Raw genomic sequence first — 22,892 nt, 5'->3', positions numbered from 1 at the left:
TAGATATATTCACATATAAAAATAAAAAGGATCTTTACAGTACTTGATGAGCAATTTTGTAATACTTAACTGGATCAAAAGTCAGGTTATGAGGAGGCTACTGTGTTACCTTGCATTTTTTACAATTTATGTACCCTGTCTTTGTGTTACATCATCTTGTACAATAGTTATGCACTGCATGAAATTAAAGTGCACAGAAATTTTAAAATTCTCTATATCTTACTGTGAAAATGCAAACCAGTTAAAATATTGTTCAAAATAACCAAAGTTAGTCTACACCTGCTCAAGTGCATTTATCAGCCAAAGATTAAGCTCATATTTGCTCTGTAATACCTATGGTAATTTTATGAATAGTGTTATAGGTGGTATAGCAGCTTTCATCAATAGACACAATGCAGAAAAATATCCAGCTGGCTTATGGCTTTCTGCAAAGAAAGATTTCTGATATTTTGTATATTTTTTTTCTTTTAAGCCACTGTTAATAGGTAAAACAGGTTAGATTATTTGGTATAAAATTCTGGTATCACGTTATGCATTTGAATGGATAAAACAGAACTAGAAAAGGAAACCTGAGGAAAAATAAGCAATCAACTAAGTGATTTACTTTAATAAATAATTAGCTTTGTCTGTGAAGGCCAGATCAGAGCATTTAATATTAATTTTTAATGCCTTTTGCAATGACATTAAATAAGTTGTAATATCAAAATGAAGATGGAACATAGAACCATTATGTTAAACTACTCCTGACTGGAAACATTTTGAAATTTGAAGACATTTCTTTGAAAGATACCCATCTCAAAGGAAATCCACAGGGAATAAACTGTGAAAAAACTTCTAAAGCCTTTTGTCTGAAGTATTTCCCAACAAAGACATAAATCACGGGGTTAATGCAGCTGTTGGTGGTAGCCAGCATAAAAGCAAACTGCTCCCCAAAGTTGATCAGTTCCCCCCAGAAGCAGCCTTTGATCACTTCTGTATGGTATAATATATCAAGGAATACAAAGAAATGGTGAGGAGTCCAGCAGAAAAGAAACATCAGTACCACAGTGAAGATCAGCCTGGTTGCCTTTGTGCCTTTGTGCCACTTGCAGCCCTTTGCTCCCAGTGCCCTTCTTTCTCTTGCTGTTTTTTTTAAGGACCGAATGGTGGAGAAACTGAGGAAGGTGATTGCTGTGGATGGCAGCAGAAACCCCACCACATTGCGTACCAGGCTTTCAGCTGTTTCCCACAGTGGGGTGGGGAAGTCCAAAGTGCACGCTGAAATATTCCACTGGGGAAAGTCGTTCACTGTCCGGAACGTGAAAGCTGGGATGCTGAGAAGGATGCAAAAGAACCAGATGAGCAAGCAGATCCTTTTGGTCATAGTTTTGCTCCATATCTCTCTGTGGTTCAAGGTATGGACAAAAGTCAAGTAGCGATCCACGCTGACAGCCACGAGCAAGTAGATGCTGGTGTACATGTTCAAGGTGATGGAGGTGCTGATGCTGCGGCACAGGAAAGTGCCAAACGGCCAGTTAAACTCATTATTGATGTTCTCTGCCCAGAAAGGGAGGCACATGAGGAAGATAAGGTCAGCAACAGCTAGGTTCATAAGGTAGATTTCAGCTATCTTCAAGGGGCCCTTGTGCAGTGAATAAATGAACAGAACAAACACATTACCAAGCACACCAGTAACACAGACAGTGTTGATGTACTTGGGTACTATATAGTACACGACATCCCACCAGTCTTCCAAGTCTGGGCAAACAGTTGAGTTGCTCTGATTTTCACTCTGGTTTGAGGAGGAAATATTCAGTAGAGGAGTTTCAGCCATTTTTTAAAAAATTCAGAAGTGAACAGGAGACGTCTTTGAAATGAGAGAAAATGACTGCAAAAGAGAAGCATAAAAATGCAAAAGTTGCCTCCCATGAGTGGTATAACAAACATTTAACTGCTGCAAATTCTTTAATAGTCCTTACTGCTTATTACAGGCTAGATCAATCCATACTTAATATGTGGAGCCGTGGCAAATGTTCCCACTACTAGCAAGGATAGAATTTCCTCTACATCCTATGAAATTTCCTCTCCTTGTTTCAATTGTTGAAAGTAGCACAGAGGACAGAAAGTGACAAATCACTGTAAGTAGTTCTGTACATCTCCTCTAGAGTGATGACAGACACAAATATGGGAGAATTCCGTCTCCCTAAGAGTAGTGGAAGTCACGATGGTGATAAAAGCCAGTTTGGTATCCTTCCCTGCCCTTTCTCTTACTCTTATTTACCATGCTATGTACATTATTCTATGACTGTATTATATACTATATTATACATTAATATATTATTGTATTCTGTTATCCTGCTGAAGCAGGATCATTCCTGTTTCCCTGAACTGGGAAAGCTGCTCACTCTCACTTGCTGCCTGAACTTTGCACTCTTTTATTCCTTCTCATTTTCTCCCACCCTGAATTTTGGGTTCAAAATTACTATTAGATTAGACATCTTACTGCTTTCAAATGTCAGCAGTTGGAATAATAAAACACAGACTTCTCTAAAATATTATGCTAAAAATTGTGCCTGGAGGGAAGGATTCTGCAGCTCTAAATTTACAGCACTCTTCTTCAGTTCAAAAGTTTCAATTGAGCTCAGCTGGAGAAAAGATGTCCCAGTCTCCAAAGTATTTAATCCATCATAGCATTGGCAATACCTTTATTTCTTTCTGGTAACTCCATGTGGGATCATGCAGGAGTAAGAACACAGGTAAAACTTTATCCTCCCATGAAAATCCACTGTGCTTTCTTTCAGAGATCCACTGTCAGAGCTGCCTCCTGCTTCATTCTTCTGGTGCTGCCATGCATGATGATAGTACCTGGATCCTGGTTTTTACAGGTATTCAGTCTCAGAACATTATGGCAAGTTATTATCGAGCCTATTCTGCCATCTGACATTTCAGTATTTCATATGCAAATGTAGCATGTAAATCACAAAAAAGAATTTATTTGAAAAAAATCAGTATTTTGCAATCAGTCATTCTAAATGTTGACTTTCTTCTGCAGCTATTTAACTCTGCCCTTTCAGCTTCTGTATTTTACACCTAGGAGACAGCTAATGATGGAATTTCTGAAGCAAGAATTTAGGACCATCATTCATCTCTTTTACATATATGTATAGCCTCAGTGATGTCTGTGTAAGAGCACCATGCAATACTAATTTTTGGGATGCCTCTAGTAATAAGTATTCCACATCAGTCTATCTGCTACTACTACAAAGAACGTTTTTCATCACTGCAGAACTAGGTGAGCAGTAAAGCTGGATCTGAGTTCATAAACTCATTCACACTGGCAGCTTTCACAGGGAACTGAGCTACAATTCAAGTTAGCACAGCTCCCTGGATTTCCCTCACAACAGTCTGAATGTTACCTAGTTCACAAACCTCTCATGAAAACCAAGATAACTTGAGAGGATCTAAAACTATAGATAAAATATATATAGCAAATAAATGGCTGATCAGCATCAGAGAGGCCCTTTGTGAGACAGCAGAAATCTAATGCTGTTATAGCAGGAGGGCAAAGGCATGAGAGAGCAATAGCAGAAAATCTGTAACTTCATATTTTAAAAAGAATGTAGAAGAAATATAACAGTCAAACCTAAACAGAATTATTTATTTTACTAAATATAGAATAAAAATAAATGATTAATGTCCTTGCTTGCCCTTTTCCTGATGACTTCTTGCTATCAGCTTATGCCAGTCACTCTGCACACTTCAGACATGATCTCTCAGCTGGAGCCACAAATTCATTCATGATAGGCTCAGCTAAAAACACCAGGAAGTTTTATTTTTCATTGCAGCTCAGGTTTCACTCACAGCTAAATCCAAATTCTTGTTCAGCCAGCAATGGGACCTGAGGATTCTGTAGAGCTTTTCATTGCAAAGATTTCTTCAGAGTCTACTAATCAGTGTCTGAGCACTACCACAAACCTTCTATAAATTGAGTTCCAAATGTTCTCTTGACAGAAAAATGCACTTGATTTTCCATAATTTAAGTATTTTGAAGTATTAAGTGCTAATGGACAATTACCCACATGACTGGTTTTCAGTTTCTGTTCTTAACATATTCCAGTCATCTTTTATAAATATAATGACATTTTTTCTTACTTTGAACTGATTTCTGATGAATTTCCATGCACTGTGCATCTTTTTATTATTAATATTGATTAGCCAGTTAGAGCAAGTAGGTAAAATGGATCATGGCTTTACACATAAACCTTCAGAGTTACTTTTGTGATGAAAAAGAAAGGGAAAGTGTTACTAGACTGCACAGATCAGAACTGAGAGCGCAAAAGATTAATTTTTAGATAAAATATAGATATTATTTTAATAAAGATAATACATTAAAAATGATAGGCATACCTACTCCTTGTCCTTCCTGGCAATCCAGTCAAAGTTTCAAATTCATAAACAGTTGATAAAGAGCAGTACTGGGGCTACTGAGAGAATTCAAAGATGCATCCTGAGGCACAACTGAGTGACTGAGTGCTGTGCTGAGTGTTTTGTTGGCCATAGACCATGTGTGTGATGTTATATTTTGGAAGAAAGCCACAGGATTTTTTTTAAACTTTCTCAAATGTCAGCGGTAGTAATTTTTCAAAACGTGAAATATTTCATTCTCATTGTGACATAATACAAGCCATATGTCATGACTCTTGTCATCCTTTGACCGCTACTTAAAGCTCTGAAAATGTCCTTGGCAATTAAAAGTTCCATTGTGTGAATGTCTGTAAAAAGAATAACTTCATTAACAGCTCTGAATTGCCTTCTCTGTGCCAGCGCACACAAGGATAAACTTAGAACTAGGTTTTTGTTGTGTTGAGAGCTCCTTTCCCTGCTAGACATGAGGGGAAACCATTCCAAGGAGCTGATGGCAAAGCAGTACAGATAGGTAGGAATGGCTGCTGAAACATGAACCATGCTAAACCCCATTTCCATTCCTTCTGAAATGCACTGCTTTTTGCATCCCACTGTAAGTATCCAGGGTATAAATCTCTGTGAATATTACTTCTCAGTAATATTCATGTTGACTGCTGTATTTTCTCAGTCTTGCACCCAAATAAGCTTCTTATTTTTCTGATTAATTTCTGGCACCAAGTAGCCTGAGTGGTTGTTTATAAAATATTTTTGTGTTTTTCATTCTGATTGTCCACTGCTTAGTGCAATATTTTAAAAAGATAATATCTTGCATCTCAGACTTTACATGCAAATCTGTCTGAAGTATAGCTATGTAAATAATGTGGGTTTTCAATTAAAACAAAAAATAAACAAAACAATGAGAAATTATCAAGGGAGTGGATTGCTATTTAATTATAAGAAAACATTCTTCTCATTGGCTGCTTAACTAACACATGCACCATCTATCTCAATTCTTATTCAATTGTGTCCATTTTTGTTTGATAAGTAAGTTAAAATAAAAAGGCAAGGAAGGCTGAAAGATGATACCCTATTATGAGCTACCCAATAATGAAAAATAATTTTTTTCCAAATTTTTGTTCATTAAAAGATTGTAAATTAGTTATGCAAACAGTGTTAAAATTGATAAACAAAAAAAGATCCAGTTAATACCATCACAATGGAGAAAACTCTAAATGGCTCAAGATCTAATGTTGTTTATTTTTTTTTAATATCTTGTAAAATTTAAATTTCAGCAAAGACTTGAAACACAACATGTAATTTGTGAATTACACATTATGCAAGTAATGTGTAACAAATTACAGGAGGAAAATCTTGAAACAGCCCATCTCACACTGACTCATAAAGGTAAGTGCAATATGATAGGAGATCTTCGTCACAGACTTTCCAAAGCATCCTCTTTGCTTACATTACTGCGTTTCCGTGTTTAAGTTATTTTTTCCATAATGAAGAACATTTCAGCAATAACAAGAAGTTTGGAATTTGTCCTTGCTTGGACATGAATCTCTAGGATCTGCCAAGTTCCACATTTACTCACAGACTGAATAAAAAACTGCAGCTGCCTCTAAAATTTATATGATAAATAACAAGACTTACAAAACTTGTCAGATCAAAATGGGATCAAAATACTGGTTTTGCAAATCCAACTCCTCTTTGAAAACCTAGTTTCTTATTTTTTGTTGTTTTTCATTGCTATATTTGGAACACTTTTCGGTAATGAAGAGATATTCAAAATTGGAGGTCTATGCATTTAGTAGAAAAAGTGAATAGGCACTGCAATAGCTCCAGCATTTAAAGATCTTAGAACAAGTCTACAGAAGAAGCTGTAACTTTATATAGAAAGTGGATCTAATTTATTATGTCTTTACAACTTCATTCCTCATTTCAACTTATAGAAAGTATATGAAGATCTGGTAACATTTCAGAGTTTGCACAGAGGTAATGGACCATGAATTGAAGGAATGTGAAGGATTATTTTAAAAATATCTGTAAGAATCAATAGTTAAGGTTTTTTTACAATAAAAAACCTGTTTGTCTATTGGCACCTTCAGCTGAGGATACTCATAGCATGCTGGTTTGTTTTAAGCTTGAATGGTCTTCAGTAACATTGTCTAGGCAGACTTTCCTGCAGAAAGTAAACACTTTTTAGAGCTGCATAAGAGTTTTCAAATTCTGAGACTCTCTGATCAGAATGATTAAATAAACATGGTGATGAACTTAGAGGTAATACTCTGCTTAATTGTCACATACATTACAAGTTAGACAAATGTCAAAAATCCCAAAGATCTCTAGAGTTCTGACTCTTGGTCCAACAGTTCAGCCATTAAAAATCTTTATTTTAAGATGGCTGGAGCCTTTAATGATTGGGACAAAATATCTTTTTGGATCGATATGTTTTAATGATTTTATTTTCTTTATTGAAATGTTTGGCAAATCAGCTTAATTATCTACTATAACTGTTCATTTGTTCTGAAAGAGCAGAAAAGATTTTTAATATGACCTTTTGATACTCTTCTTTCAGCTTAGTTGGAATTCTTCACATACACTATAGAGATTACTAAGGACAGCTTAAACTCTGGTGCAGTTATTTACAATTCCCAAAGAATAATGCTGATACCACCACAATGTGGTAATAATCAAGCCCTACTAACTACAGTTTACAGAGCTTGAAACTGCAAAATATGAAGGAATCAATATAGATTGAAAAACCAGCAATGTACAGATGGAAGAATGGAATCGAAAGATGATTCAATGGCTAAAGGTTGTTCAGGGATTTGGGAGACCTGAACCAAGATCTTAACTCCTCCACTGAAACCCTGTCTAAAAAAGAGCAACTTCCTCCTGTCTGCAGCAAGCTCCAGTGGCTTGTGTAACACCTTTTAAACTTTTTAAACTTTTAAACTTTTTTTGAAGCGAAGCCAATAATTCACTTGCAAAATGAGAGAGGGGAGAAATGAGAATGATTCCTGCTGTAAATGCTGAAGGCCAGAAGCATCATCTGGCTCTTGGTATCCTTGCCATTCCTCTGGCCATGGCTGAATGGAGAGTCAGCTCTTTGCTTGGCCAAAGTCTTGATAACAGTTGTGGCAACCTCAGTAAAAGAGAAGATGGGAGCACAGGTAAGAGGGGGGCAAGATAAAGAAGAATAAAAAGATATGACTCCTGTTTGACATCTTCAGCTCTGAAATTCTCAGGATAAAGGCTGACCTCATTTTACCAAAAGTCCTTCTCATATCTTGTCATACTTCTGTAAGAACAGAACAGAACCATCTGTGACTGGAAACTGTCAGTAGGTCAGATGGAGCTTGGATGTTGCACTTTATTTCTTGGGTTTTTTTTTTGTTGCATGTATAAATGGTGCATGTGAATACCAAAACTGCAGTCAACACACTGCAGAGTCAGAAAAAAGGGAATAAAACAGTCTGTGAGCTGATACTGTCTGTTCTGTGATGTGCATAAGCTGCTGCAGGGGCTTCCAATTGTTGCTTGTGGCTGCTTAGAACCTTGAGCTATCAGCAGGCAGAGAAAAGCTACCAAAAATATTCCAGTACCTGTAGCTGCTTTAATTCTGATTTAAACTTCCAAAGGCTCTGAGGGTGGTCAACAGCACTCAGAAATGGGCCCTGAAAAGAAAGAGCTCAAAGTAGCTAAAATTCTGTCATTTCAGCTCTCTTTCCTTTGGTGTAACAGGAAGTGAGGTAAGCATCTGGAACAGTTGAACTTCTGAAAAATCATTCCTTAGTAACGGGATACAGGCTAGAGAAGAAAATGCCAGGAAATTGCATTTCTCAAAGTACTTTATTTTCTTTTGTACATGCTTACTGCATAGTAAAAAAAAAGTTGCCTATATATTTACAATATTTAAATTAATGTGATATGAACATAATAACATTTTTCTATTTTACTTCTCAGTACCAAATACTCAGAAATAACTTCTGTTGCCTCAATAACCTCTGTATGGAGTTATTTTTGTGTAAGGGTTGCATGAACAGCATGCTTATGGATGAGACAGTATGATGACAATGGATATAACAGAAAGCCTTGCAGTGTTTCATCATAGCTGTCCCTGTTGCTTCAGACAAGAAAAAGGATGAGCAACAGAAGTATTTACAACACAGGATTATACTGGATTATCAAAGAAAAACCACAGAAATAGTCTATAAATCATATACAGTGATCTAAATCCCATAGTCTTCAAATCACATCTGCACACTTCTCTTTTGCAGCTTAGTTATTTGAAGGTTTAATACAAATTTTCCATCTCAAATGAACTTTATTGCTCTGTTCAAGCTCTGAGGGATAAAGACCATGTAGTTGCCATCTGAATTTACTCAGGTCACCAAACTCCATTTCCCTAGGTAGCTTTAAAATCTGTAACCTTAAGTGCCTTGAAAAAAAACATAGACTCTTAATTTTCTTAGATCATCTTCCACTCAATTTTGATCAAGGTTCCTAGAGGTTAAAGTGCATAAAGACAATTCAGTACACTATGAGTTTTTTTAATGTGTATAATCAACTTAGTTCAAAAATATAGTCCAACTGGGGAAAAGTTATCTTGTATTAAAATCTCACAGACTAAGTCTACAAATAAAATGTAGGTATTACTAGAATCTGAAAATGCTTTTCTTGAATTCTCTGAGCTTTCAAGACCCCTGTTATCTTCAGTTCAATTTCTAATGTAGTTAGGTGATGCTCTCCTTCATATTCTCAGTTTCTTCTGTTTGTGAGATTATGCCAGTTGTGCCGAGCTTTTATATACCCATTGAATAACATTAATTATGCCCTGTGAATACTAAAAACCCGAGTCTCTGAGCTGAAGTGTAAGCATGAATACAAATAGCATTCACTCCCTCACAAGGAGTAAGTGAATGTTTTCACTCCAAGGTAGAAGGAGTAAAGAATCTTCTTCTACGAAGAAAACTCAGCTAACGTCATGCAGGTGGGTGCAGGTTCCCTTCCACTACCACTTTACCTTTTTTCCAGCTGCTTTTCACATGTGCTCGCTCATGTAAATCTGTAACTGGCCGGAACAGTTGCCAAAAGGCGCTGCTTATCAATGAAAAAATCAGATCGCTTCAGATGACTGAAGAGAGAAATTAAAAGCACAGAGAGTGGACACATCTAAAAATGCATCCTACAGGATTCACTTAACAGAACTTACTCAAATACAAGCACCTCCCAGATCAAAAATCTTATCTAACACACTATTGGGGTACCATATGCAGCTGCACAATCCTGACAATAACTTTTGTACTGGGGCTCTGTTCAGAAATTTTATGTACATCTTAGTAAAACATTCCAAATGATACATGCACCTGCTATCATTCATGAAAATGAAGGTAAGCTACAAAATAGGAATCATGAAAATCAATTAAATAATGAAAAAAATCCAATAAAATTAGAAGCAGGTCTCTCTATGGAATTTCCATTGAGATCAAACCATGATTTCCCTCATGTAATGAACACACAGGTTTATTCTGTGGACCTGTAGCAGATTGATATGAGTGGAGACTGATATGTTAGAAGACTTTCTTCCTTTAAGGATTTCCTGAAATTATGCTATTGGGGTAATGACATAACAGACTTCTTCCTTGTGTATTCACTTGAAATGGAAGTTCTTAAAGTGTCCAGGGAGTTTTCCATCTGCACAGACTCTAATTTTCTGCACCTCCTCGTAAACAAGTCCTTGTAGAATTCCACAGCCTTCTTCTGGAAGTTTTTCCCAACAATCACATACAAGACTGGGTTCAGGCAGCTGTTGCTAAAGGAACAGTATGTGGCCACCTGGGTCAGTACATCATTGATGTCTTCCAGGCATTTGAGAGTGGGTGTGAAGTAACGGATTGTGTCGATGAACGTGCTGATCTGGAATGGAAGCCAGCAGATGATAAACAGCAGAAGCACAGCAAAGACCAGCATGGTGGCTCTCCTCTCTGTCTGGACTACCTTCATTTTTCGTAGCTTGCTGCTTCTTAAGGCTTTAATGATTTGCACAGTGCAATATGTAGTTACACAGAATGGGATCAGAAACCCTACAATATTCAGCAAGCAGTTGTTTGTGGGCTCCCAGTAGCTGGCTGGGTAAAGAAGAACACAGGCTGTGATGTTGTACTCTTCAAAATAATGTAAATTTCGAAACACCATTGCAGGTGAACACATGAGCAATGTACATGTCCAAATTACAAAACAAATCCATTTGGCACAGATGGTTCGTCTCATCCGTCCAAGAGACATGGTTTTCACCAAGGCCAGGTAGCGGTCAACGCTCACTAGTGTCAGGAAATAAACGCTAGAATATAAGTTCATGGAACTCATAATGTTGACAGCTTTACAGAGAAACAAGCCAAAAGGCCAATGAAAATTATTGGAAATATTAAGGGCCCAGAAAGGCAAAATACAGACCAACATTAGGTCGGCCAATGCCATGTTTGCTAGGTAAATTTCAGCCACTGTGCAGCTGCTCTTGTGGAAACACAGCACAGTGAGCACAAAGGAATTTTCTATTGATCCCAGAATAAATATAAACCAGAGAAATCCAGGCTGAAAATCCTGTAGCCATTTCCATACGACTGCACTTACACATTCATTTTGAACTATCAGAGGCACTCCTGAATTATTGTGCAAATATTCTGGACTGACTGTGAGCTCCTGGGTGGTCATATTGTAGATCTGTGTGTCATTTTCAGTTGTGATGGAAACCATTTCTGTGAAGAGAAAAATAGGTGACATAAAATTGCTACATCTAGCTCATTGCTGCAAAAGACACAATAAGAAAAGCTGTCTTTTGGTTTTCCTAATGTCCTAGAAGCGTAGCTACTGAACAGGTTTACAGTCCTCTGGGTTTCTTCTCATAGACACTGGGTGTGTCTGTGGAAGGCTTTACAGACTGCATTGCTATGGATCACACATTATTTATGGACTGCATTGCAATTTTAGGCAAGTAAAGCAGAGGGGATGTAGCAACAACAGATATCATTATGAATGGATTAACTGAATAGAACATTTAGAAGCCTTTATTCACTAGAACTGAGCTGCAGCAAGTCTCTGTTAATTCTTTGAGGATGTTCATCATTACTTTATCTTATCACTTCATTAGCCATGCTCTCCCCTAAAGAACAGGTTTACCTTGTGTCTCAGGTTGCTCGTGGCAAACCTGTTAGTTCTGTGTCACATTCAGCAACATTTTACACCCTCCCCTGTATAGCAGGAATTGAGTGGAATTCAGTGGTGCTTCCTCCCCAAAGCACAGCATATATTTTCCCAAATGTTATGACTGTAGAATAAACACACATTTAGTTTGCAGCTCTAGTTTGCATTGAGAACACTGAGAGATCAGGGCTTGCCAGCAGCGTGCCTTTCTCAGCTTCTCATGGAAATTGTGTATTTCTGTCTCTGTGTTACAGTCTCTTTCTGCAGCCAAGTCACAGAAGAGATAAATGGTACAATCTTCATGAGGGAGCTCAGCTTTAAGACGTGCTCAGTGGGTGGGTTGGCAATTTGGTAGAGACAGAGGCCATCCTATAAGACAGGACTTGTCTGCTGTCAGCCAGCTTGGGTGCAAGAGCACAGTCTGAAAAAACAGAACACTGTAAACATTCTACAGATCAGAACAGCCTGGGATTGTACAGGGAGCTATTTATGGGCAGAAATGTCAGATGTGTACTTAAATGTTACTAGAAACAAACAGAAGATGAGCGTGCAGCATCATTCACTACTGATAAAATGTTAACTGTGTTTTCTTGATGTTGTGTTCTTGGATAATAAATGCCGAGATATTATACAAATGCAAGATTGGCTTCCCACATCTGTACATATAATTCTCTGGACTGAGCAGCAGAAATACTCTTCATCTTCTTTCAGGTCTTTATAATAACCACTATTTATATTATCATTTGATTGGAGTTTTTCAAATGTATTTTTAATTAAGACATTTGTCCTATTCAACTGTTAACTTGGCAGTGAAAAAGGACACTTGCAAAACCTGATCAGATGAGGGTTCTCACTTGTTTTCTGGTTGCTGGAATTGTTGGCTGGTAAGTATCACTGGTTAATACGCATAGAGAAATTTGGCTACTTGTTGCAGAATTGATGAAAAATGATGGTCATATTTTGTGTACTTTGTGTTAATAAAACACTCTAGCACTTAAATATCTCAAAGTCCAGCTTGTGTGATGTAAGAGCTGCCACTAACAAAATGCAAACAGCAGTTTCAAGTCTCCCTTTCTTTCTGTGCTGGCACTTTTCACTGTAAAACACAGGAACTGAAATACTAATGGATGCCCAACAGGAGGTCATCTGAGAATAGAGAAGTTCTGTTGTCTGATGCAATTATCAGAAACTGTTTCTTCTGCTGGCAGTAGACTGTGAACTAACAGGAAAAAAGTAGATTGTAAGTGCATTATTTTACACTTCAAGGATGGATGTAAGCATGTATTTAATAAGATGAGCATTAGTAATTCAGAGAGTGGTCATAAAGGCCATGTTGGCCTTTTCTGTGATTTTTCCTCATTACATTAATTTACAGAATTTAAATTACAGCAGATAGCAGCTCCAAAACTGCATATTGATTTATCTGTATTTCCTCTGCAATTAATCTCTTTTTCAGATTTTGGTTTTAGCAGGGAAAGACCTAGAATACTTCAAAATAAGTTATATTACTGTGGTCTAGGAACAGCGTGCAGGGACTAGTTAGGATGTCACCAAGTTCATGATATGGGGTTTCTGGCAACCTGTCTCCTTGATCCTTAGCTCAAGTCCTTCCGTAATGCACTGCTAAAAATGGGGGATTGAACAAGGCAAAATGTGCTAATTATCAGCTTACAAACCCTAATGTTTAGGGTTAAAATGACCAGCTTGATGCTATTCTATATCACACAGGAGACTGACTTAAAGTATGTGATTGCTGAATAAATTATGATTGACAAAGCCAAAGCTTATAGAAGGCAGTGATTTGCTGTTTCCTTCTCATATTCGGATGAAAATAAATGTGATCCTTTCACATATTCTCTACAAATACTTTCTGCACAATGCAAGACAAGCCAAATATCACAGCAGGAACTTTAAAAAAATTTTTATGTGGCAATCTTGACTGAAATACCACCCAGCTGAAGTCATCCATCACTACCAATTCTGAGGGACCCCTGTGGGGTCTGAACTTGGACCTGATGGGGTTCACATCCTGTTGTGAGTTACCTCCTCCTTGGCAATCTATAATACCCACTGTCAGTCTTTACCTCATGTTGTTCTGCAGTATTTTTTTTTTTTTTAAGAGCAATGGGAAAAATGCCAGGGGGTTTTGATGGAGGGTTTTTCAGGGTGCCCTGTGTGTGAAGCAGTCATGGCCTGGACAATGCTGGTGGCAATCATCCCTGTGCCTCTTGCAGACATCACCCTCACTGAGGCAGGAAGGCTTTGGGGTTGACTCATGGGAGATAGTTTGGGTGTTGGCAAGTTTCTGCCAATGCTGCAAACAACAAACCCTTGCAGAAGGACTGGAAAGAAGGGGTTAATCAGTTGTTGGATTGTCATTACAGGCAGGTGGAGAAGGACTCCAAAAAGTTGGTGGTCACTAGTGCTATAGCCTGAAATGCTGAGAGCTGGGCAGTCACCAGGGCACCTTGGTGTCAGCTGCTGAATTTATGGCATGTCCTGCTGTTCAAGGACTGACCCACACATATGGCACTGGGGCAAGCCAAGGATAACACCTGGAGTCCAGCAGAGGGGTTAATCCTAGAACGTGGAAAGGAAATCTCCATGCTACAGCAATACATGCTGGGGACTACAGAAGTGCTTGAAAGAAAAGAAGGGATCAAAAAGTCCTCTAAGGATCAAGAAATATGAGCTAAGGAATGGAAGGATAGGGGAAGACAGGTCAGAGCCCAGTTAATGCTGCTACTGGGTTAATGCAAGCTCTGGCACAGCTTTACTCTACAGATGGGATATGGTGCTTCAGGTGAATGCTTTTCACATCTCTTTTGGGTCTGGATAAAGCCCTACAGCTACTGAATTTGTGCCTCTATTAGTACTGCTGCTGGTGTTAATCTTTCCTTGTACTATGCTAAACACTTGCATACAGTGAATAAGTAAATATCTCATGATGGCCTTAGTCATGCCTTACACAAGGACAAATTCTGAAGTGCATAACACACGTTCAGGTTATTTCAATGTTACCTGCAGTAATCTGCTCTGCAGGAGTAGGAGAGAGATACTTTGTAATATACATTTTACAGCTGTTGTGACTTTGCTGATTACAGGTTTTTCAGAAACAAAGTGTGAAACCTGTAATTAGTATATTCGGAGATCGTCATAACATTAACCTTGCTAATTTAGTCCTCAGAGACAAGAGATGAAGCCTAAAATATGACTGTAGCTGCTATAATGCTGGTTGCTAGAACAAAAGAGAATATATTAAAAAAGCATAGGTGTACAGTTCTGATGTTTTCCTACACACTCTAAGAACAAAGAACAAGAACAAAGGATAGAGTGGGTTCAAGGCCCCACCAGTCTTCTGCAAATTAGGAGTTCCTTTGATTGATAATCATCCATGATGAAATTCACCTAGAAAGTAGCCTTATTTTCCATTTATTTCAGGGATTTCTTAGCAAGGCCATGTGAAGGATAGGTGTGCTACACCTAGACTGTAGCATCCTTAGCAGATCATTACAGCTCCCTGGTTTGCTTTAAGTGCTGTCAATGACATGGCCAAAAGCATTTTCAGATGCAGAGCTGGCTTGCCATATGTACATACAGCTCCATGTACAGCTAGGGGACAGCGACACAGAGGAGACAGAAAGCTGTGAGCAAAAGTATGGGTTTAAATGAATGGCTACAAACTGGCTGACATGGTGATATTTTAGGAGACATGTTAATTACAAGAAGAATATCAAGGATTGCCCCAGCCTCTTCTCCAACTCTGTTTCTCCACGGAGCCCAGCCTGCTTTGATGCTTTATATTATTGGTGTGAGTTTGTTCACCTGAACATCTCTGAGCCCAGCTTGGGCAGCCAAGTATTCCCAGTGTAATAATTATGTCAAGATGGACACAACTAGCATCATTACCAGTCCTTCATTAAAAACTTTTCACACCTTCTCTCAGGCAACTTCACACAGCACTGACTCTTTTCCTCATAGGCAGCTCCACACAGCACTGACCCCTTCTCTCCTCTCTGCAAGTTCCCTTCTGCATGACTGCCTAAACATGACTCCAACCTGTCCCTTACCCAGCCTATCCCTCACACAGCATCTTCTTACCTTGCCTGTCCCTTGCACAACCACATGCCCCTTTGTCCTCACAGCCAGCAGACTCCATCCCACACTCCAGCAGAACCCAGTTCTCCAACGAGCTCTTACCCCGCTAGCCCACTCTTTTATAACCCCTTCCTCATTGGGCAGGCAAGGCTGTTTCCACTCCTCAGTAATCAGTACAGCTGTAATTCTTTGGGAAAGATTGCCTTCTCCACTATGCTTACAAACTATTCTCTTACACCCTGGTGGTGCCTATTAGCCAGGCAGCCTTGCTTCTTCATGCTAATATAAAAGCTACAGTAAACCTAACACAGGAGCTGCCAGAGCTATGAGACGAAAGGTATTTACCTGGCAGATCTGCTGTGACTGAAATGGGAAATAGCAGGAGTTTAAAAGCTGCTCTAGGCAAGGGAGGTCTTCCACAATGTGGTCTGTGCAAGGAAGCCTGGAATTCCTGCTGACTCTATTCAAATGCCACTGCTGCCCTCAGGAGCTTGGAGTGTAAACCTGATAGACTCAGCAAGTTGTTAGGATGCTGTAGTGATGTCCCCTAAACTGCCTCATTTGTGACCATCAGGCAGGTATTTGCTGGTCAAGGACAGAGAAGTTTAATTTTAACATCTTTGGAGGATTTGGTTCCAGGACAACGTCTATTTGTGAGAAAATGAGTATTTTTGCTTAGTAATAGATTATAACAAAACAATCTCAATGCCTAATTTCTCATTCAGCCATATCAATGGGTCTAGCAGGCCTGAAGCACGTGTGATGGGATGGCATAAGCAGAGGCATTGCTCAGCAAGAAGCCAAAGGTGTACTGGAAAATTGAATTTCAGTGGTGGACCCTTATATGCAGAATTTAGTATCAACAAAAATACAGAGAAACAATCCTGTTTATAAACTCTATACCTTCTTTGTAAGGTTTATTTTTCAAAGCTTCTCTTTCAACCTGACCTTGCAACCTTTACTATCCCCAGCTCACAGGGACTCTTGTTTCCACCTAATCCAAGTCCAGTGGGACTGCTCACACCCCTCTCTTTGGCTTCAGAATGGGTTGGGTTTGTATCTTTAGCTGGATGGATATTGGAAGGTAAAATTATATCACTCTTGTGGCATCTCTGAAACATGTTCTTAAACATTCTCTGAATTTCCTTTAAATTCTGTGTTACTGTAGAGGCATTAGTTATTTTGGAGAGGCAGAGGAAGTGTGGGAAACATTCCTAAAATGTTCTGCTTTTACAGATCCCACAACATTAATTTTTTATTTCTAATCTTTTTATAATGAATCTCCATTGGGCTTTACTACATTTGAGGTTGTAGATCAGTGGACACTTTCTGTGGCAGTGTTAACTTAAAGGTTTCCTGCTTTTCATTCACTCTTTACTGTCCCTTTCATTCACCTTATGGCTGCCCTCGCAGTTCATGAAGCTTCACGTTGAACCAGGTTCAGGAACTTGCCTGGGAAAAAAGTAACCTTGTAAAAGAAAAAAATCTTTTAAACACAAATCAGGTCCATGGTTTGACAGAAAATTAAGGCAGTAAAGAAAATATACAGAGGAGCTACCTCTCAAAAGTGTAATTTTTAGATATTATTTCCTGTGTAAGCTTGAAGCACACCATGGAAAGAAACTATTGCTGTGCACTTGCCATTAAAGGTATCTACATCAACTACGTTAGGAAAAATGGGGGGAAGCTGTTCTGTTAAAGTAGTTATTTTAATAACAATGAAACAAGGTGAGAAGAGGCTACTAATTTTTCTTCCTGTGTGGGAGATGAAGCCACTCAATTCTAGCAAAAAAAGAAAAACGGTGTGGAGAGAACAAAGCCTAATCAAGTGCAATGCATAACATATTTTTTATATATAACTTTTATGCAAAGCACTTTGCATAATGTATTTTTTTCCAAGTGGAAATCTTGAATATTCGTACTTTAAACTCCCCAAGGTTAAAATTTCCTAAAAAAAAAAAAAAAAATCCTGTACTTTTTAGCTTCAGAAACCTGGTATGTTATTTTATGCTCTTTATAAAACCCAGTCAATAACTGTGATGACTCTGACAAAATATATTATCTCTGTGTAAAGTAGTTATAAATGAAATGGAGAAGAATAGCATGGCTGGACTGGGGTGAGAACTGGAAGAAGGAAGATATGAATCAGTTCAGAGAGAACTATCCTGATCACAGGATCTTTGTATAAGGGAAAGGGCTAATCTCATTAAAAAGTTTTGATTTAGTTCAGAATTGGTGATCATGTTTCAGTCAGTCCATGTTTGACCTCTGACTTGCTGCCATCAATATCTTAGAAACTTTTCTATTAAGATGACCTCCAAAATATTGCAAATGTCACCAAAGCTGGATTTGCTGTCATTTTGAAAGAGTAGATTTAGTACAAGAATTCTATTTAATCTGAAGTGAGAAATAATGCTTTCAACAATAGAGGGTGTCTCAGATCAAAACACAGAATCTGCAAGTTCCTCCAGCCATTAAATCATTAAATTTCAGTCTTGTAATCCTCAGAAGGTTCAAAGACTCAACTGAAAAAGTCCAGAGCAACATTGTTTGATTGTGTAGCTGACCTAGCTTTGAGAAAGAGGTTGGCCTACAGACCTTCCAACCCACATTATCCTAAATTCATTAATTTGCACTTCTTGTGCTAATAAATTAAAATTCCAGTTGGATTAAAGCCAACAACAAAATAATAGAATTGTAAAATATTTTGGGTTGTAAGGAACCTTAAAGATCATCCAGTTCCAACCCCTCTGCCATGGGCAGCCCTGCTCACCTACCATTCTCATTGTAATATTTATAAATGCCATGTGTTATTGTGGTAAGTAAGCAGTAATTTTATTAAGATTACTTTATGAAAGTGAGTGGATTCAGTATCTCCTGTGAAAATATCTCAGGCAGGCTGTTAGGAGACTACATGGCCACATCCAGTCTATAATGAGCACAAGGACTTTATGGAGCACTCTTGCTATAAGAATTTAGTTGCAGTTTTGTGGCATGTATTAACTCATTGGGCTGTTCTTTGGAGCTATGTAACTCCTCTTGTATGGAAATCTTCCACAGAACCCAGCCCATAGAAGATATCACAGGAAAATATTGCTGCTGGTGATACACTGAGTGAGGACGTTCCTTCTGCAGAGAAAGGCTGCAATAAAGCATCATTGAATTTAAAAGGGAAGGGTATAAGCAAATAAGTAATAGGAAATTCCAAATCCATTGAACACTGCTATAGAATTGTTATGAAGCATATCATAGCAAGGCACAGTTTGGATAAAGGAATGAAATATGAGGATAAACAATAAACCCTCTGCTAATATTAGAGAGGGTTTATCAATAAAATAAAGGAGATCTGCAACTGTGGGACCATCCAGAACTGAAAATGTGATACATACAAAACGTGTGCATGGTGATGTGATCACAGCTAGAATTCCCTAAATTAATTTTAGACCCGAATGCCTCGTTTAGCATTTAGTTTTCCTGAAGATTTCTGTTATGTTAATGCTGCGCAGCTTTTCCCTTCCCTTTTGTACATGATGCATTAGTAAAAACAGTAAAACTAGACTGAAGTAGAACTTCCTGCACTTCTCAGCTGCTTTTGTAATTGTAGCTCACAAGCAGAGAAAAAAGTTTAATTTCAAAACTAACTGCTCTGAAAACAGGTATTACTGCCTTTCACATCCTCCCAGTACACACTTCAATTTCTGCTGTTCAAATAGCTTAGAAAGTTTAAGGTATTCTGATTTACAGAGTTATATTTTTCCCCCATCTCCAGATTTCTCATGACAGTCTATTTCTATGAAGAAATGAAGTAGATGAAGGTCTTAAATTTAACCATTAAACAAATATAAGCCAGTTTCTTCCTCTTTGTAGTCATCGGGCAGATAAAACACGTATTTCCAAACCTCTATTCTTTTTAACTTGGAATAAAATCTGGAAATTGAGTGATTCATATGCCTGTATACCAAGGGGCCACAAGCTTATTGAATAATGTTGATTGAGAGTATTTATCTTTATGAAGCTATTTCCATTTAGTATAAATACTTAAATAAATATTGAATCAGAATCTTCCATCTTTGGAAAAATCACCAGTTTTGAGGTTTACAGTGTCAATCTCACAACTCCTTCTCCCTCTCCTTGTGAATACTTGTTGTTCTTCTCTTTAATTCTTCAGGATTTTGATCTTCTTGGACCTGCCCAACTCCTGCTCCCTTGGACTTAATGTGACTCTGCTCCATGACCTGGAGTCCCTGAACCAAGATGATAACTTTTGACCCTAACAGCAAAGCACATAAATTTTATGCAACACAAGTCACAACTGGATCTACACTTTTTCTATGTATTGTAGTGTGTTTGTTCGAAATGTTTTGACAGTTGAGAAGGAAAATATTCAAACAGGAGAAAACTGGCCTCAAGCTCACTCTGCAAGGCTGACAGGATATTTTGGTTTGCTTCTTCTGGCATTTTCCATATGAGAATAGGTAAGGCTAACTATGAGTGCTCATTGCCAAGAGCTCAGTCAATAACTAGCATTTAGGTTAGTGTTGGGAGAGTGAGAAATCTAGGAGCTGCAGGTAGGAGTGGGACTGCAAAAGTACTGCAGGAATGAACCCTCATCCACATGACTTCATCCTTGAGAACATTTTCATGGGAACCATGCATGGAATAAGATTCAGCCCAGACTGGAGGTCAGGTTAGGGCTAGGGGAGTCACAGGCTATGTCTGCTCTTTCAGAGACAGGGTGAGCCCTGTCAGGCCCATGCATGTGTTAAACACGCTTCTGACACGGAGTCTTATCAGTCCTCTGTGTTTTCCCATGCATGTGATAGGGTCTGCCTAATTTCACATAATGCTATCTTGAAATCTGTTGTTAACATTTGCTTTCAGAAAGTTCTGAGCATAGCACTGAGCTTAAGCTCTGCAGCCATGTCTGACTTGTGATCTTTTGGGCTTTGTTTACTTGATTTTCATATTTGGTTCAAAATGATGTTTTGTATTTTCTATCATTAGCTGGAAGGCCTCCTGTGAACAGAGATATAATCAGACTGTTGTTTGCTTACATTTTTGAGATTTGCAGAGTTTATGCTTGGCACTGGATTTGTTGCTCACAAGATGACATATATTAACATAATTTATTCCTGTTCCTAGCTGGTTCACTGCCTAGCTTGATAATATCTCCCCCTGTTTGAACTGTCTTGCAAGCTGAACTGCACATTTGTACAGTGAGAGAAGCAGCCAAATCAGTGCTTGGAGTGAAAGCAAAATGCTTTGGCCCCAGGAACCTCACAGGGCTCCCTGTTGGGTGTCAGTGACTGCTGGGAAACCTGATCTTGTCTCAGGGCAGAAATATTGCATGTCCCTTAACACTCCTGCACTCATGGTGTTTGACTACAAAGCTGAATGATAACAGTTTGCACAAACTAACTGAAGTACAAAGACAAATAAGAGACTATAAACTTACCGAGTTTTATAATATGACATATAGATTTACCAAGTTGGAACAATGTCAAAGGTGGTTGTATCTATTCCCCTGAGCTCTGCAGGCACAACAAAAATTCTCTGCTGTAGACAAGGGATTTCTGCACCCCATCACCACTACAAAACTAACTTAACACACTAGCATTGTAAGAACAATTTAATATCTATTGCAGGTGTCTGATACCGTGTGCAATGGTAGGACTGATAGTATCAAACAGTACAATGTGCCTCTCAAATGGCAGACAATACCCCAAGCCCAGTGAATATCTAAGGCATCCAGTGATAAAGAAATGAAATGCTAGTGATTGTATCAAGAGTGGCTTGTGCCTTTAGATTAGACTTCTTTCTTAAAGTGAGGATTTCCTGCTTTTGAAACCAGCCTTTCCTGAAACCCAGATAGCTCAAACCTATTGCAAGAACCAGGCCAAAACCAGCTAAGATGGAAAAGAAAAAGGTGAATTTTCACCTGGCTGATGACAGCTTTAGGCACATGGGCTGTAGGAGCTGAGCTGTTCCTAGTGTGGGTTCTCAAAGTTGGTATTGGGGTTCAACTAGTTTGTTTACAGTCTTGGTCTCAGTATGAAAGACAGGAGAACACAGATGAACCATGCCAGTGACATAAATTACTCAATATCTTCTGGTAAGAAGAAAAGACTGTAAGTCCTGAAGCTTATCAGTTCCCCAAGAATATTAGTTAGTGATGCTCTTTTATTTGTCTTGCTGTAGTGGAAGCACAGAAGAGCTGTTCAGAAGAGCACAAACCTTCCACTCAAGGCTCCCTCACTGATGTGCACATGGATGTCCTCTAAAGCTTTGCTCTTTGATGTGTTACTCCCACCAGACCTCTTCAGCTCTGTTTAGCCACACCTTTCTCTTAGCAATTGAAATACTGCTCTTTTCCCTGGGTAACAACATTAGGTTCTCATGACTATGTAAAATGTGAAGATCTAATGGCATAATAGTAATTTTCAGTATTGGTCCCTCTGAGCATTAAATATTTAATGAAGAGATTTGCCTTTCATGTGAACTGGCTCTGTGCCATGAAAGCACTTTGCTTATAGCACCTTGAGGACATTTTGGCAGCCATTTAGGAAAAAAAAAGGTTTGCCATCTCGAGTGCCTCCAGCCACTATATTATTTAGGCTGTTGTAATGCATTTGCAATAATGCAGTATTTCCTGCACATTTTCACCACTGTCTTTCACAGGTGTGGCCTTTGAGGAATGCCCAAGTGTCTCCAATAGCAAAGAGCTCCCAAAGAAGCTCACAGTATGTGTGGCTGTCTGGCTATTGTCAAGAAGTCTAATAATGATTTCTTTGAAAGCTACTGATTTCCTCATTTCTTATCATAAAGATAGCTGATGATTTTACTCTACTGTAACTAGCAAAAAACATAAAAGACATCTTAGTCTGTCACATTGTCTGAAAACCATATTTGCAACTACACAGTCCTCCCTGCCAGCAGCTGGACATATTTCAGTCACTACTGCTATTTCCATTGCTGAGCCACATAGTGATGGCTCTGTGCAAGCAGAGGAGTCCTTAGCACAGAAGGCATCACAGGCAGAATCTGTCCCCTCTGTAGGTCAGTAATAATGCCTGTGTATCTTCATGCCTTTCATCACAGGCATATATGGAAGGCTTTGCTGAGTAGGCTGTTTCCAAACAGCACTTCAGGTTATGACAGCAGAATAGGCTAGAAAGTATCTAAGAGTAACTATGCAATGCTTGGTG

General features: G+C 38.5%; 2 protein-coding genes across 2 annotated transcripts; both read right to left on the bottom strand.

The window, feature by feature from the left end:
• Positions 1 to 727: 727 nt before the first annotated feature.
• On the bottom strand, positions 728 to 1,813 carry BDKRB1 (bradykinin receptor B1). The gene has a single exon (XM_062495949.1). The coding sequence runs from the start codon at positions 1,811 to 1,813 to the stop codon at positions 728 to 730; it is 1,086 nt and encodes a 361-aa protein (XP_062351933.1).
• Positions 1,814 to 9,999: 8,186 nt separating this feature from the next.
• BDKRB2 (bradykinin receptor B2) lies at positions 10,000 to 11,142 on the bottom strand. Its single transcript, XM_062495882.1, has one exon. It carries the CDS (start codon positions 11,140 to 11,142, stop codon positions 10,000 to 10,002), a length of 1,143 nt encoding a protein of 380 aa, XP_062351866.1.
• Between the last annotated feature and the right edge of the window lie 11,750 nt (positions 11,143 to 22,892).

Source organism: Cinclus cinclus, chromosome 6 (genome assembly GCF_963662255.1).
Source record: "Cinclus cinclus chromosome 6, bCinCin1.1, whole genome shotgun sequence".
In the NCBI taxonomy this organism is placed as follows: Eukaryota; Metazoa; Chordata; class Aves; order Passeriformes; family Cinclidae; genus Cinclus; species Cinclus cinclus.
This window is presented reverse-complemented; position numbering and strand designations above follow the sequence as displayed.

Excerpts from the sequence above, each read along its gene's own strand:
- BDKRB1 (XM_062495949.1), bottom strand. The coding sequence starts at position 1,813 with ATGGCTGAAACTCCTCTACTGAATATTTCCTCCTCAAACCAGAGTGAA.
- BDKRB2 (XM_062495882.1), bottom strand. The coding sequence starts at position 11,142 with ATGGTTTCCATCACAACTGAAAATGACACACAGATCTACAATATGACC.